At 46.1% G+C, this 15,468-nt stretch overlaps 1 protein-coding gene across 1 annotated transcript in view; it reads right to left on the bottom strand.

The window, feature by feature from the left end:
* PAPPA (pappalysin 1) overlaps positions 1-14,323 on the bottom strand; it is a 231,247-nt gene extending 216,924 nt beyond the window's left edge. Inside the window, exons 1-2 of the mRNA XM_067471886.1 lie at positions 14,140-14,323; positions 12,501-13,386 (exon numbers count right to left, since the gene is read on the bottom strand). Of these exons, the coding sequence (XP_067327987.1) occupies positions 12,501-12,966 (466 nt within the window). The 5' untranslated portion in view covers positions 12,967-13,386; positions 14,140-14,323. The remainder of the gene's footprint in view (positions 1-12,500; positions 13,387-14,139) is intronic.
* Between the last annotated feature and the right edge of the window lie 1,145 nt (positions 14,324-15,468).

The following is a 15,468-nucleotide window of genomic DNA, read 5'->3' as shown; positions in this document are numbered from 1 at the left end:
GGTTCTTTTGGGTCTAAAAATAACAATGCAAGGCAATGCGGGGGACTTTTGCACCCACTGTTTGGATAAACTATAACAGTCTCGGGGATCTTGAAATCTCAGTCCAAACAAATGCACGCATACTGGAATGTGTCCAGAGGAGGGCGACTAAAATGATCACGGGTCTGGAGAACAAGCCCTATGAGGAGCGGCTTAAGGAGCTGGGCATGTTTAGCCTGAAGAAGAGAAGGCTGAGAGGAGATATGATAGCCATGTATAAATATGTGAGAGGAAGCCACAGGGAGGAGGGAGCAAGCTTGTTTTCTGCTTCCTTGGAGACTAGGATGCGGAACAATGGCTTCAAACTACAAGAGAGGAGATTCCATCTGAACATGAGGAAGAACTTCCTGACTGTGAGAGCCGTTCAGCAGTGGAACTCTCTGCCCCGGAGTGTGGTGGAGGCTCCTTCTTTGGAAGCTTTTAAACAGAGGCTGGATGGCCATCTGTCAGGGGTGATTTGAATGCAATATTCCTGCTTCTTGGAAGGGGGTTGGACTGGATGGCCCATGAGGTCTCTTCCAACTCTTTGATTCTATAATGATTCTATGATTCTATGATGGGGTATCGGGGAATGAATGGTTGGTGGGCTCCGCTTCGCTGCTTCTTCACCCAAAGGAGAAATACTTCATCACACTAGAGAAAAAATCCAGTTAAAATCTGGTTTCTGCTTCCTGCAGATTTATTTATTTATTTAAAACATTTACAGTATATACTCGAGTATAAGCCAGGATTGTGGCGCAGTTGGCTGAGTGTCAGCTGCATTAAGATCACTCTGACCAAAAGGTCATGAGTTCGAAGCCAGCCCGGGTTGGAGTGGGTTTCCAACCAATTGTGTGTAGCCTGTTGTCGACCTTTGCAACCCGAAAGACAGTTGCATCTGTCAAGTAGGAAAATTAGGTACCACCTTAAAAGTGTGGGGAGGCTAAATTAACTGATTTATGAGGCCATAAAGAAGACTCCAGCAAATCATTCCAGCGGGGAAGCATGCGGGGAATGCGGAAGTGCTTCATCAGCGTCGCAGATGGACGATGAAAGCGACAGCTCCCCTGGTGGCCAGAAAAAGTTAAATAGCCTCTGTGTATGTCTGTATATGTTTGCATGTCAAAAATTGGCATTGAATGTTTGCCATATATGTGTACACTGTAATCCGCCCTGAGTCCCCTGCAGGGTGAGAAGGGGGGAATATAAAAGCTGTAAGTAAATAAATAAGCCTAATTTTTCAGCCCTTATACTCGAGTCAAGGTTATTTATTATTTTATTTTAATTTTATTTATTTCGAACAGTTTTACCCCACCCTTCTCAACCCCTAAGGAGACTCAGGGCAGTTTACAATTGGCAACAATTCAATTCCGTCATGAAATACAATAGCAAAAATAACAATCAAAACCATGCACATTAAAATGAAAATTAAACAGTATACTTATGTTGGTGAAGTTCAGAATGCTCTTTGATTGTAGATGAACTATAAACCCCAGCAACTACAACTCCCAAATATCAAGGTGTATTTCCCCCAAACTCCACCAGAGTTGGCATTTTGGCACATAGAGTATTTGTGCCAAGTTTAGTCCAGATCCATCATTATTTGAGTCTACAGTGCTCTCTGGATGTAGGTGAACTACAACTCCCAAACTCAAAGTCAATGCTCACACAATCCTCCCAGTATTTTCTGTTGGTCAAGAGAATTCTGTTTGCCAATTTGGTTCAATTTCATCGTTGGTGGAGTTCAGAATGCTCTTTGATTGTAGATGAACTATAAATCCCAGCAACTACAGCTCCCAAATGTCAAGTTCTATTTTCCCCAAACTCCACCAGTGTTTGCATTTGGGCACATTGAGTATTCATGCCAAGTTTGGTCTAGATCCATCATTGTCTGAGTCCACAGTGCTCTCTGGATGTAGGAGAACTACAACTTCCAAACTCAAGGTCAATATCCACCAAACTCTCCCAGTATTTTCTGTTGTGCAGTTCCGTGTGGGAAGTTTGGCCCAATTCTATAATTGGTGGAGTTCAGAATACTCTTTGATTGTAGATGAACTATAAATCCCAGCAACTACAACTCCCAAATGTCAAGGTCTATTTTCCTCAAACTCCAATAGTGTTTGCATTTGGGCACATTGAGTATTAGTGCCAAGTTTGATCCAGATCCATCATTGGATGTAGAAGAACTATAACTTCCAAACTCAAGGTCAATGCCCACCAAACCCTCCCAGTATTTTCTGTTGGTCATGGTAGTTCCGTGTTCCAAGTTTGGTTCAGTTCTATCACTGGTGGAGTTCAGAATACTCTTTGATTGCAGGTGAACTATAAATCCCAGCAACTACAACTCCCAAAGGACAAAATCAATCCCGCTCAGCCCCACCAGTATTCAAATTTGGACATATCGGGTATTTGTGCCAAATTTAGCCCAATGAATGAAAATACACCCTGCATATCGGATGTTTACATGACGATTCATAACAGTAGCAAAATTACAGTTATGTTGTAACAACAAAAATAATGTTATGGTTGGGGGTCACCACAAATGAGGAACTGTATTAAGTGGTCGCAGCGTCGGAAGGTTGAGAATAGGAGGAAAATTGAAACTTTCCTCCCGGCTCCCTGTGCTTTCCTTGTTTTCTTGGCTTTGGGTAAGTCTTCCCTTGAGTGACAGCAATCGTGTAGGTCAAGTATAGGGCGCCCGAGATAAAGAAATAAAAGCCATGTAATGTGGCAGAGGAGACAGAAAACAGTCTGAACGGTGACAGAGCAAAAGAAGAAGGGAAGCATCTGCTGGCGGAACGCGAGGAAAGGACTCTCTGGATGGGAAAACCCTCCCGGGAAAGAGGGAAACCCTTGCTGTGAGTTGAAGCCACTGGATGCACATTGTTATTCATACGGTTTGCAGCAACAACAAGAAAAAAAATCTGGGAGTTCTGTGTGCCATATTTGGTTCAATTCCATCATTGTTGGAGTTCAGAATTAGGTTCTTGTGGGTTTTTTCGGGCTATAGAGCCATGTTCTAGAGGCATTTCTCCTGACGTTTCGCCTGCATCTATGGCAAGCATCCTCAGAGGTAGTGAGGTCTGTTGGAATTAGGACAATGGGTTCATATATCTGTGGAATGGCTGGGGTGGGGCAAGGAGCTCTTCTCTGCTGGAGCTAGGTGTGAATGTTTCAGCTCACCACCTTCATTAGCATTTGAAGGCCTGCCTGAGCCTGGGAAAACCTTTTGTTGAGAGGTGTTAAGATGTGCCTGGTTGTTTCCTCTCTGCTGTTTTGCTGTTGTAATTTTAGAGTTTTTTAATACTGGTAGACAGATTTTGTTCATTTTCATGGTCTCTTCCTTTCTGTTGAAATTGTCCACATGCTTGTGGATTTCAATGGCTTCTCTGTGTAGTCTCTTTGATTGTAGGTGAACTATACATCCCAGTAACTACAACTCACATATGTCAAGGTCTATTTTCCCCCAAGAGCACCTCAAGAGCGCACCCTGGGCAAAACTAACTATACTGCAAATGCGTACTTTGCGTAATGGTTGAGCCGCCCCTGGAACTTTAAGACACCAGGAACGTTAAATCCCAGGAACACACATGATTTTATTTATTCTGTCAGGAGCAAACCAAGCAGTTGTGTTGCATTTTTTAACAAACAAACAAACAAAACACAAAGTTTGCAAGTTTGGTAGTTGATTAGATGCCTTTTGACCAGTAGCTGGCCACTTGGGGTGCCACATTTCCACCTTGGCAGCCACCTCTCCACCAAAGTCAACATCGACACCGAAATACAACACCGCCTGAGCTCTGCGAGAGCAGCATTTTTCCGAATGAAGCAGAGAGTGTTTGAGGACCGGGACATCCATAGGGATACCAAGGTGCTTGTTTATAGAGCGATTGTCCTCCCAACCCTGCTCTATGCCTGTGAGACATGGACTGTCTACAGACGTCACATGCAACTCCTGGAACGATTCCATCAGCGCTGCCTCCGGAAAATCCTGCAAATCTCTTGGGAAGACAGGCGGACAAACGTCAGTGTGCTGAAAGAAGCAAAGACCACCAGCATTGAAGCGATGGTTCTCCGTCATCAACTCCGCTGGACCGGCCACGTTGTCCGGATGCCCGACCACTGTCTCCCAAAGCAGTTGCTCTACTCCGAACTCAAGAACGGAAAACAGAATGTTGGTGGACAGGAAAAGAGATTTAAAGATGGGCTCAAAGCCAACCTCAAAAACTCTGGCATAGACACTGAGAACTGGGAAGCCCTGGCCCTTGAGCACTCCTGCTGGAGGTCAGCTGTGACCAGCAGTGCTGCAGAATTTGAAGAGGCACGAATGGAGGGCGAAAGGAAAGAGCGTGCAAAGAGGAAGGCACATCAAGTCAACCCCGACCGAGACCGCCTTCCACCTGGAAACCAATGCCCTCACTGCGGAAGAAGATACAGAGCAAGAATAGGGCTCCACAGCCACATACGGACCCACAAGAACACTGGAAGACAATCATCCTCGGAAAGCGAGGGATCACCTAAGTAAGTAAGTAACTTGGAGTGCCTCTGGTGTTACTATAAGAAGGTCCCTCATTGGGCTCAGGTTGCATTGCAGCAGATGCTCTGTAGTTTGCTCTTCTCCGCACTCACATGCCGTGGATTCCACTTTGTGGCCCCATTTCTGAAGGTTGGCGCTGCATCTCATGGTGCCAGAGCGCAGTCCGTTCAGCACCTTCCAAGTCGCCCAGTTTTCTGTATGCCCAGGAGGGAGTCTCTCATTTGGTATCAGGTTCTGGGTTTGAGCCTGCCACTTTTGGACTCTCGCTTGCTGAGGTGTTCCAGCTAATGTCTCTGTAGATCTTCGAAAACTATTTATTGATTTAAGTCGCTGACGTGCTGGCTGATACCCAAACAAGGGATGAGCTGGAGATGTCACTGCCTTGGTCCTTTCACTATTGGTTGCTACTTCCCGGCAGATGTCAGGTAGTGCAATACCGGCTAAACAGTGTAATTTCATTGACCTTAAGTTTGGGAGTTGTAGTTCACCTACATCCAGAGAACACTGTGGACTCAAACAATGATGGATCTAAACCAAACTTGGCATGAATACTCCAAATGCCCAAATATGAACACAGATGGAGTTTGGGGGAAATAGACCTTGACATTTGGGAGTTGTAGTTACTGGGTTTTATAGTTCACCTACAATCAAAGAGCATTCTGAATCCCACCAGCAATAGAATTGGGATAAACTTCCCACACAGAACCTTGATGACCAACAGAAAATACTGGGAGGGTTTGGTGAGCATTGACCTTGAGTTTGGGAGTTGTAGTTCACCTACATCCAGAGAACACTGTGGACTCAAACAATGATGGATCTAAACCAAACTTGGCATGAATACTCCAAATGCCCAAATATGAACACAGATGGAGTTTGGGGGAAATAGACCTTGACATTTGGGAGTTGTAGTTACTGGGATTTATAGTTCACCTACAATCAAAGAGCATTCTGAATCCCACCAGCAATAGAATTGGGATAAACTTCCCACACAGAAACTTGATGACCAACAGAAAATACTGGGAGGGTTTGGTGAGCATTGACCTTGAGTTTGGGAGTTGTAGTTCACCTACATCCAGAGAACACTGTGGACTCAAACAATGATGGATCTAAACCAAACTTGGCATGAATACTCCAAATGCCCAAATATGAACACAGATGGAGTTTGGGGGAAATAGACCTTGACATTTGGGAGTTGTAGTTACTGGGATTTATAGTTCACCTACAATCAAAGAGCATTCTGAATCCCACCAGCAATAAAATTGGGATAAACTTCCCACACAGAAACTTGATGACCAACAGAAAATACTTAAGGGCATCCAGTCCAACTCCCTTCACAAGGGCAAGAAAATGTAAACAAAGCCTTCCTGACAAAGAGCCGTCCAGCCATAGATATAGATAGATAAATATGATTCAGAGAGTGACATATAGTATCATAGATTTGAAAAGGACCCCTGAAGAAGGACAATTATATGTTGCATGTTCCAAAGTAGGCAACCAGACACTCTCCATATCAACACTGACAAAGAAACAACAAGAAGTACTGTTTACCCACAAGCATAAAGAAATTACATATATTAGAAATCAACACTTTCTCACTACTTTATTTTCCATATCACCAGACTGAGCCACAGCAATGTGTGGCAGGGGACGGCTAGTCTATGGCCAAGATCCAAAAATCTATATATAAATAAAAATGTAATGTTTGTGGGATTAACAGAACTCAAAAACCACTGGACGAATTGACACCAAATTTGGACACAAGACACATATCAGGCCAATGAGTGACCACCATTGAAAAACACAACAGAAGAGACATAAAAAGCCCCAAAACAAAAATACATTACAACGCATGCGCAAAACCACATATATCCTAATATGTACACACAGAGAACACATATCCACAGACTGGGCCACAGCAATGCATGGCAGGGGATGGCTAGCATAATATAATATAATGTAATATACTGCATATACATATAATATTTATAATATTATAATGTAATGCAATATAATACTAATAATCATATATTATAATCATATATTTACATTAAATGTAATATTACTAATAATAATGGTATAATACAATATAGTAATATTTAAAACTGATATTGTACTATGCTAATAATATAGTATATTGTATGTATATAATATAGTATATTGTATAATATAGTATAATATATATACTAATAATATAGTATATTGTATGTATATGTATGTATATGTGTGTGTGTATATATATATATATGTGTGTGTGTATATATCTTGTAAGCCGCTCTGAGCCCCCTTCGGGGTGAGAAGGGCAGCATATAAATCTCATTAATAATAATAATAATAATAATAATAACTTGTTTCCTAAATCTAGTGGACTACATAGAATCATAGAGTTGGATGAGACTTTGTGGGCCATCCAGTCCAACCCCATTTTGCCAAGAGGCAGGAAAATTGCATTCAAAGCACCCCAGACAAATGACCATCCAGCATCTGTTTCAAAGCCTCCAAAGAAGGAGTCTCCACCACACTCTGGGGCAGAGAGTTCCACTGTTAAACATCTCTTACAGTCAGGAAGTTCTTCCTAATGTTCAGGTGGAATCTCCTTTTTTTCCTGATGTTTGAAGCCATTGCTCCATTGCATCCTAGTCTCCAGGGCAGCAGAAAACAAGCCTGCGCCCTCCTCCTGATGACTTCCCTTCGCATCTTGATCCATGACCTCTCATCGTGTCTCCTCTCAGTCATAAGGGAGAGGGAGCACAATTCAACAGGAAATAACACTTTCAAAGCAGGAACACAAAATGTTTCAAATTATGTCACATAATGCTATTATTATTATTATTATTACCATTATTGTTAATAATCAATAATCAATAATTGGAGGGATGAAATAAGAAAGAGGGAGCACCACTCAACAGAAAATAACACTTTCAAAGCAGGAACAGAAAATGTTTAAAATTATGTCACATAGTGTTATTATTATTATTATTACCATTAGTAATAATAATAACAGTAATAATCAATAATTGGAAGGATGAAATAAGGAAGAGGGAGCACCCCTCAACAGGAAATAATACTTTCAAAGCAGGAACAGAAAATGTTTCAAATTATGTCACACAGTGTGATTATTATCATTACCATTAGTAATAATAATAATAATAATCAATAATTGGAAGGATGGAATAAGGAAAAGGGAGCAACACTCAACAGGAAATAATACTTTCAAAGCAGAAACAGAAAATGTTTCAAATTATGTCACATAGTGTTATTATTATTATTATTATTATTATTACCATTAGTAATAATAATAACAGTAATAATCAATAATTGGAAGGATGAAATAAGGAAGTGGGAGCACCCCTCAACAGGAAATAATACTTTCAAAGCAGGAACAGAAAATGTTTCAAATTATGTCACACAGTGTGATTATTATCATTACCATTAGTAATAATAATAATAATAATCAATAATTGGAAGGATGGAATAAGGAAAAGGGAGCAACACTCAACAGGAAATAATACTTTCAAAGCAGAAACAGAAAATGTTTCAAATTATGTCACACAGTGTGATTATCATTACCATTAGTAATAATAATAATAATCATCATCATCAATAATTGGAAGGATGGAATAAGAAAGAGGGAGCACCACTCAACAGGAAATAACACTTTCAAAGCAGGAACAGAAAATGTTTAAAATTATGTCACATAGTGTTATTATTATTATTATTATTATTACCATTAGTAATAATAATAATAATAATAATAATAATCAATAATTGGAAGGATGAAATAAGGAAGTGGGAGCACCCCTCAACAGGAAATAATACTTTCAAAGCAGGAACAGAAAATGTTTCAAATTATGTCACATAGTGTTATTATCATTACCATTAGTAATAATAATAATCATCATCATCATCATCATCAATAATTGGAAAGAAGAAATAAGGAAGTGGGAGCACCCCTCAACATGAAATAATACTTTCAAAGCAGGAACAAAAAATGTTTCAAATTATGTTACACAGTATTATTATTATTACCAATTATAATAATAATCAATAATCAATAATTCTGGAGGTCCCTTCTTATTCTATAGAGTCCATCTGGACTGCTTGGAAGTCAGGTCAAGGCTCCTTCAGGAGAGAGGTTGGACTGGATGTCCAATGAGGGCCCCTTCCAACTCTATAGAGTCATATAAACCACCTGGGAGTCATGTGAAGTCCCCTTTTGGAGAGCCTGTCAGGAGAGAGTCTTGGATGGTGTCTGGGGTTAGATTGGATGTCCTCTGGGAATCCTTTCCAATGCTATAGAGTCATCTAGACTGCCTGGGAGTCAGGTCAAGTCTCGTTCAGTACAGATTGTCAGGAGAGGGGCTTAAGTGGTGCCTGAGGTTGGACTGGATGCCCTCTGGAGGTCCCTTCCTACTCTATAGAGTCATCTAGAGGTCAAGTCTCCTTCAGGAAAGGCTGTAGTTGGGAGAGGGGCTGGGTGGATGCCTGGCGCTGCTTGGGAGTCAGGTATAGTCTCTTTCAGAAGAGGGGTTGGACTAGATGCCTCCAGGGGTTCCTTCCAACTCTATAAAGTCATATTTGCTGCCTGGGAGTCACATCAAGTCTCCTTCAGGAGATGCTGTTAGGAGAGGATCTTGGATGGTGCTTGGGGTAAGATTGGATGCCCTCTGGAGGTCCCTTCCAATTCTGGAGAGTCCTACAGACTGCCTGAGAGTAAGGTCAAGTCTCCTTCAGCAGAGACTGGATGGCCACCAGTTGGACTGGATGCCCTCTGGAGGTCTTCCCACTCTACAGAGTCATCTAGACTGCCAAGGAGTCAGGTCAAGTTTCCTTCAAGAGAGGGGTCAGACCGGATGCCCTCTGGGCATCCCCCAACTCTGTAAAGTCATCTAGACTTCCTGGGAGTGAGGACAGATCTCCTTCAGTAGAGCCTGTCAGGAGAGGGGCTCGAGTGGTGCATGAGGTTGGACTGGATGCCCTCTGGAGGTCCCTCCCAACTCTAAAGAGTCATCTAGACTACTTGAGAGTCATGTCAGGCTTCCTTCGGGAGAGGGGTTGGACTGGATGCCCTCTAGTGGTCCCTTCCAGCTCTGTAGAGTCATCTAGACTGCTTGGGAATCAGGTCAAGTCTCCTTCAGCAGAGGGGTTGGACTGGATGCCCTCTGGTGGTCCCTTCCCACTCTGGAGAGTCATATAGACTGCTTGGGAGTCAGGACAAGTCTCCTTCAGGAGAGGGGTTAGACTGGATGCCCTCTGGAGGTCCCTCACAACTCTATACAGTCATCTAGACTGCTTGGGAGTCTGGTCAAGTCTCCTTCAGGAGAGGCTTTCAGGAGAGGATCTTGGATTGTGCCTGGGGTTGGGCTGGATGCCCTCTGGAGGTCCCTTCCATCTCTATACAAGCATCTAGTCTGCTTGGGAGTCAAGTCAAGTCTCCTTCAGGAGGGTGGCTGGACTGGATACCTCTGGGAGCCCCTTCCAACTATATAGAGCTATATAGAGTGCATGGAAGTCAGGGAAAGTCTCCAGCAGAGACTGGATGGCCACCAGTTGGACTGGATGCCCTCTGGAGGTCCCTCCTCACACTATAGAGTCATCTAGACTTCCTGGGAGTCAGGTCAAGTTTCCTTTGGAAGAGGGGCTGGACTGGATGCCCTCTGGATGTCCTTTCCTACTCTATAGAGTCATCTAGAATGCTTGGGAGTCAGGTCAAGTCTCCTTCAGAAGAGGGGTTGGACTGGATGCCCTCTGGAGGTTCCTCCTAACTCTATATTTATTTATTTAAAATTTATTTAAAACTTTTATATTCCGATCTTCTCAACCTCCGCAGAGGGACTCAGACTGGCTTACAGCAAGGATTCAACGCTACTAGTACATCTAAAAACATCATATAATAACGATGTAATACATATCGATTAAAATTACAAATAAGGCAAATCGCTTATTTTTATAGAATCATCTGGACTGCTTGGGAGTCAGGTCAGGACTCCATCAGGAGAGGGGCTGGACTGGATGCCCTCTGGAGGTCCCTTCCCAGTCTTTAGAGCCATCCAGACTGCCTGGGAGTCAGGTCAGGACTCCTTCTGAGGGTCCCTTCCTACTCTATAGAGTTATCGAGACTACTCGAGAGTCGGGTCAAGTCTCTTTCAGGAGAGAGGTGGGAATGGATGCCCTCTGGAGGTCCCTTCCAACCCTATAGAGTCTATTTGAGAGTCAGGTAAAGTCTCCTTCGGGTGAGGGGTTGGACTGGATGCACTCGGGGGGTCCCTCCAAACTCTAGAGAGTCATCTAGACTACTTGAGAGTCAGGTCAATTCTCCTTCGTGTGAGAGGTTGAACTGGATGCCCACTGGTGGGTCCTCCCAACTCTAGGGAGTCATCCAGACTGCTTGGGAGTCAGGTCAAGTCTCCTTCAGGAGAGAGGTTGGACTGGATGCCCACTGGAGGTCCCTTCCAACCCTATAGAGTCATCTAGACTACTTGGGAGTCAAGTCAAGTCTCCTTCAGGAGAGAGGTTGAACTGGATGCCCACTGGAGGTCCCTTCCAACCCTATAGAGTCATCTAGACTACTTGGGAGTCAAGTCAAGTCTCCTTCAGGAGAGAGGTTGGACTGGATGCCCACTGGAGGTCCCTTCCAACCCTATAGAGTCATCTAGACTACTTGGGAGTCAAGTCAAGTCTCCTTCAGGAGAGAGGTTGGACTGGATGCCCACTGGAGGTCCCTTCCAACCCTATAGAGTCATCTAGACTACTTGGGAGTCAAGTCAAGTCTCCTTCAGGAGAGAGGTTGAACTGGATGCCCACTGGAGGACACTTCCCACTCTTTTTGAGCCATCCAGACTGCCTGGGAGTCAGGTCAGGACTCCTTCTGAGGGTCCCTTCCTACTCTATAGAGTCATCTAGACTACTTGAGAGTCAGGTCTAGTCTCTTTCAGGTGGAGGGTTGGACTGGATGCCCTCTGGAAGTCCCTGCCAACCCTACAGAGTCATCCAGACTGCTTGGGAGTCAGGCCAAGTCTCCTGAAGGCGAGGGGTGGGACTGGATGCCCACTGGGGGGTCCTCCAAACTCTAGAGAGACATCTAAACTACTTGAGAGTCAGGTCTAGTCTCTTTCAGGTGGAGGGTTGGACTGGATGTCCTCTGGAGGTCCCTTCCAACCCTACAGAGTCATCTAAACTACTTGAGAGTCAAGTCAAGTCTCCTTCAGGAGAGGGGTTGGACTAGATGCCCTCTGGGGGTCCTCCCAACTCTAGAGAGTCAGGTCAAGTCTCCTGAAGGCGAGGGGTGGGACTGGATGCCCTCTGGGGGGTCCTCCCAACTCTAGGGAGTCATCCAGACTGCTTGGGAGTCGGGTCAAGTCTCCGGAAGGCGAGGGGTGGGACTGAATACCCTCTGGGGGTCCCTCCAAACTCTAGGGAGTCATCCAGACTCCTTGGGAGTCGGGTCAAACCTCCTTTGGGTGAGGGGTTGGACTGCATGCCCTCTGGGGGTCCCTCCAAACTCTAGGGAGTCATCCAGACTCCTTGGGAGTCGGGTCAAACCTCCTTTGGGTGAGAGGTGGGACTGGATGCCCACTGGGGGGTCCTCCCAACTCTAGGGAGTCATCCAGACTGCTTGGGAGTCGGGTCAAGCCTCCTTTGGGTGAGGGGTTGGACTGGATACCCTCTGGGGGTCCCTCCAAACTCTAGAGAGTCATCTAGACTACTTGAGAGTCAGGTGAAGCCTCCTTTGGGTGAAGAGTTGGACTAGATGCCCTCTGGGGGGTCCTCCCAACTCTAGGGAGTCATCCAGACTGCTTGGGAGTCGGGTCAAGCCTCCTGAAGGCGAGGGGTGGGACTGGATGCCCTCTGGGGGTCCCTCCCAACTCTGTAGAGTCCCCTAGACTGCGAGGGAGTGAGGTGCGGTTCCCCCTCCGCGCCCGGCCCGCCGCCCCTCGCGGCCGCTTACCTGCCACCACGGCGGGCGCCTTCTGCCCTCCTTCGGGCCGGAGCCAGGCTCCCAGCGTGAACTCCTCTCGGGGCAGCTCCAGCTCCGCCTTCAGCTTGAGCGCCTCGCCGGGGCGTCCGCGGAAATAGAAAGCCCGGCTCGGAGGGCTGGCTTGGAGGGGCAGGGGCAAGGGCGGCGGCGGCGGCGGTCTCCCCGGCGCGGTCTCCCTCCTCCTCCGCCTCCTCCTCCGCGGCGCCGCCGCTTCCCTCCCCGCCCAGGCGCGCCTTCCGCGGGCTAAGCGCGTCCCGCAGGTGCCGCCGCCGCCGCCGGAGGAGGAAGGGAAGGCGGCGAAGGGGGTCCCGGGCCGGGCGTCCCTCCTCAGCCGGCGCGAGCGCTCCTCCAGCCCGCACTCGGGGGCCGCCCGCAGGAGCAGCGCCAGCGAGAGGAGCAGCAGCAAAAGCAGCAAAGGCAGGGTCCCGAAAGGCATGGCCTCCGCGCGGCCAGGATGGGGTCCACGCGGAGAAGGAGGAGGAGGAGGCCGGCGGAGGCGTCCCGGACCTCGGCTCGCTCCTGGTCAACAACCCGCTCTCGGAGCACCCGCGCCTTCCCCGCTCCTGCCCGCTTTTCCCTCCTTTGCCTTCCTTCCTCACTCCCTCTCCCTCCCTGTCTCCTCCTTCCCTCCTCTTTCCTTCCTTCCTTCCTCTTCTCTCCTTCTCTCGACTTTCGCAGAGGAGGAGGAGAAGAAGAGGAGGCACTCTTCCTCCCTTCCTTCCTTTCTTCCTTCCTCTTTTGCCCAAGGATGCTCTAATCCATTTGCTCTCCTGGATGGCACAGCAAGACCCTTCCTTCTCTCTCCCAACCTCCTTCCCTCCTTCTCTCTCTCTTAACAACCCTCTTTTCTCTCTCTCTCTCTCTCTCCTCTCTCTCTCTTTTCTCACAACAACCCTCTTTTTTCTTTCTCCCAACCTCTCTCTCCTCTTTCTCTTTCTCTATCTCTGTCTTTCCTCTCTCTCCTCTCTCTCTCCCCTCTCTCAATCTCTCCTCTCTCACACACAACAACCCTTTTTATTCTTTTCCCCAACCCCTCACCTCTCTCTCTCTCTCCTCTCTCACAACTACCCTCTTTTTTTCTTTTTCCCAACCTCTCTCCTCTTTCTCTATCTCTGTCTTTCCTCTCCCTCTCTCCCCTCTCTCTCTCCTCTCTTCTCCTCTCTCTCTCCCTTCTCCCCTCTCTCAATCTCTCCTCTCCTCTTTTTATTCTTTCCCCCAACCTCTCTCCTCTCCCTCTCCTTTCTCACAACAACCCTCTTTTTTCCCAACCTCTCTCCTCTTTCTCTTTTTCTCTATCTGTCTCTCCTCTCTCTCCTCTTTCTCTCTCTCCTCTCTCTCTCTCCTTTCTCAATCTCTCCTCTCTCACACACAACCCTTTTTATTCTTTCCCCCAACCTCTCTCCTCTCTCTCCTCTCTCTCTCTCCTCTCTCACAACAACCCTCTTTTTTCTTTTTCCCAACCTCTCTCTCCTCTTTCTCTTTCTCTATCTGTCTCTCCTCTCTCTCTCTCTCCTCTCTCTCCTCTTTCTTTTTCTCTCTCTCCTCTCTCTCCCCTCTCTCAATCTCTCCTCTCTTACACAAAACAACCCTTTTTATTCTTTCCCCTAACCTCTCTCCTCTCTCTCTCCTCTTTCTCTCTTCTCTCTGTCTCACTCCTCTTTCTCTCCTCTCTCTCTCTTTCTCCTCTCTCTCTCTCTCCTCCCTCTCACAAAACCCCTTTTTATTTCTCCTAACCTCTCTCCTCTTTCTCTGTCTCTCTTTCTCCTCTCCCTCCTCTCCCTCCTCTCTCCTCTTTCTCTCTCATAAAACAACCCTTTTATTCTTTCCCCAACCTCTCTCCTGTCTCTCCTCTTTCGCTATCTCTCTTGCTCTCTCACAAAAACCCCTTTTCTTCTCTCCTCTTTCTCTCTCTCTCCTCTACCCCCCTCTCTCCTCTCTCTCTCTCTCTCTCTTTCTCTCCCAAAGCAACCCTCTTTTTGCTTTCTCCCAACCTCTCTCTCTTCTTTCTCTCTCTCTCTCCTCTCTCTTCCCCTCTCTCTCTCTCTCTCCTCTTTCTCTTTCCTCTCTCACAACCCTCTTTATTCTTTCTCCCAACCTCTCTCTCCTCTTTATCTCTCTCTCCTGTCTCTCTCCCCCTCTCACTTCTCCTTCTCTCCTCTTTCTCTTGCTCCTCTTTCTCTTTCCTCTCTCACAACAACCCTCTTTTTTCTTTCTTCCACCCTCTCTCTCCTCTGCCCTTCTCTCCTCTTTCTCTCTCTCCTCTCTTACTCTCTCCTTCTGTCACACAACCCTCTTTTTTCTTTCTCCCAACCTCTCTCTCCTCTTTCTTTCTCTCTCTCCTATCTTTCACCCTCTCTCTTCTCTCCTCTTTCTCTCGCTCCTCTTTCTCTTTCCTCTATCAACAGTCCTCTTTTTTCTTTCTTCCAACCTTTCTCTCCTCTCTCCTCTCTCTCCTCTTTATCTCTCTCTCCTCCTCTCTCTTCTCATTCTCTCCTCTTTCTCTCTCTCTCTCCTTTCCCCCCCTCTCCTCTCTCTTTGTCCTCTCCCTATCCTCTCTCTCAAAACAACCTTTTATTCTTTCTCCCAATCTATCTCTCTCCTCTTTCTTTATCTCTGTCTCTCTCTCCTATCTGTCTCCTCTCACCTCTCTCTCCTCTCTCTCACAACAACCTTCTTTTTTTCTTTTTCCAACCTCTCTCTCCACTTGCTCTCTTCCCTCTCTTTGCCCTTCCTCTCTCCCTCTCTCCTGTCCTCTCCTCCTCTTTCTTTCCTTCTGGTAAAAAGAGAAACCTGACTTTTGGAAAGAAGGACTAGAAGGAGTGACTCCTCTGACTCTAGGACTCCAAGTTGCTTTTGCCCAAGGATGCTCTAGTAATAATAATCAATTCCTCTTCTTTTCCTTCTCCAATTTATTTACTTCTCTCTCCTTCTGATTTTC

Source organism: Anolis sagrei, chromosome 11 (assembly GCF_037176765.1).
Source record: "Anolis sagrei isolate rAnoSag1 chromosome 11, rAnoSag1.mat, whole genome shotgun sequence".
NCBI classification, from domain to species: Eukaryota; Metazoa; Chordata; class Lepidosauria; order Squamata; family Dactyloidae; genus Anolis; species Anolis sagrei.
The sequence above is the reverse complement of the archived record's forward strand: the minus strand, read 5'-3'. Positions and strand labels throughout refer to the sequence as shown.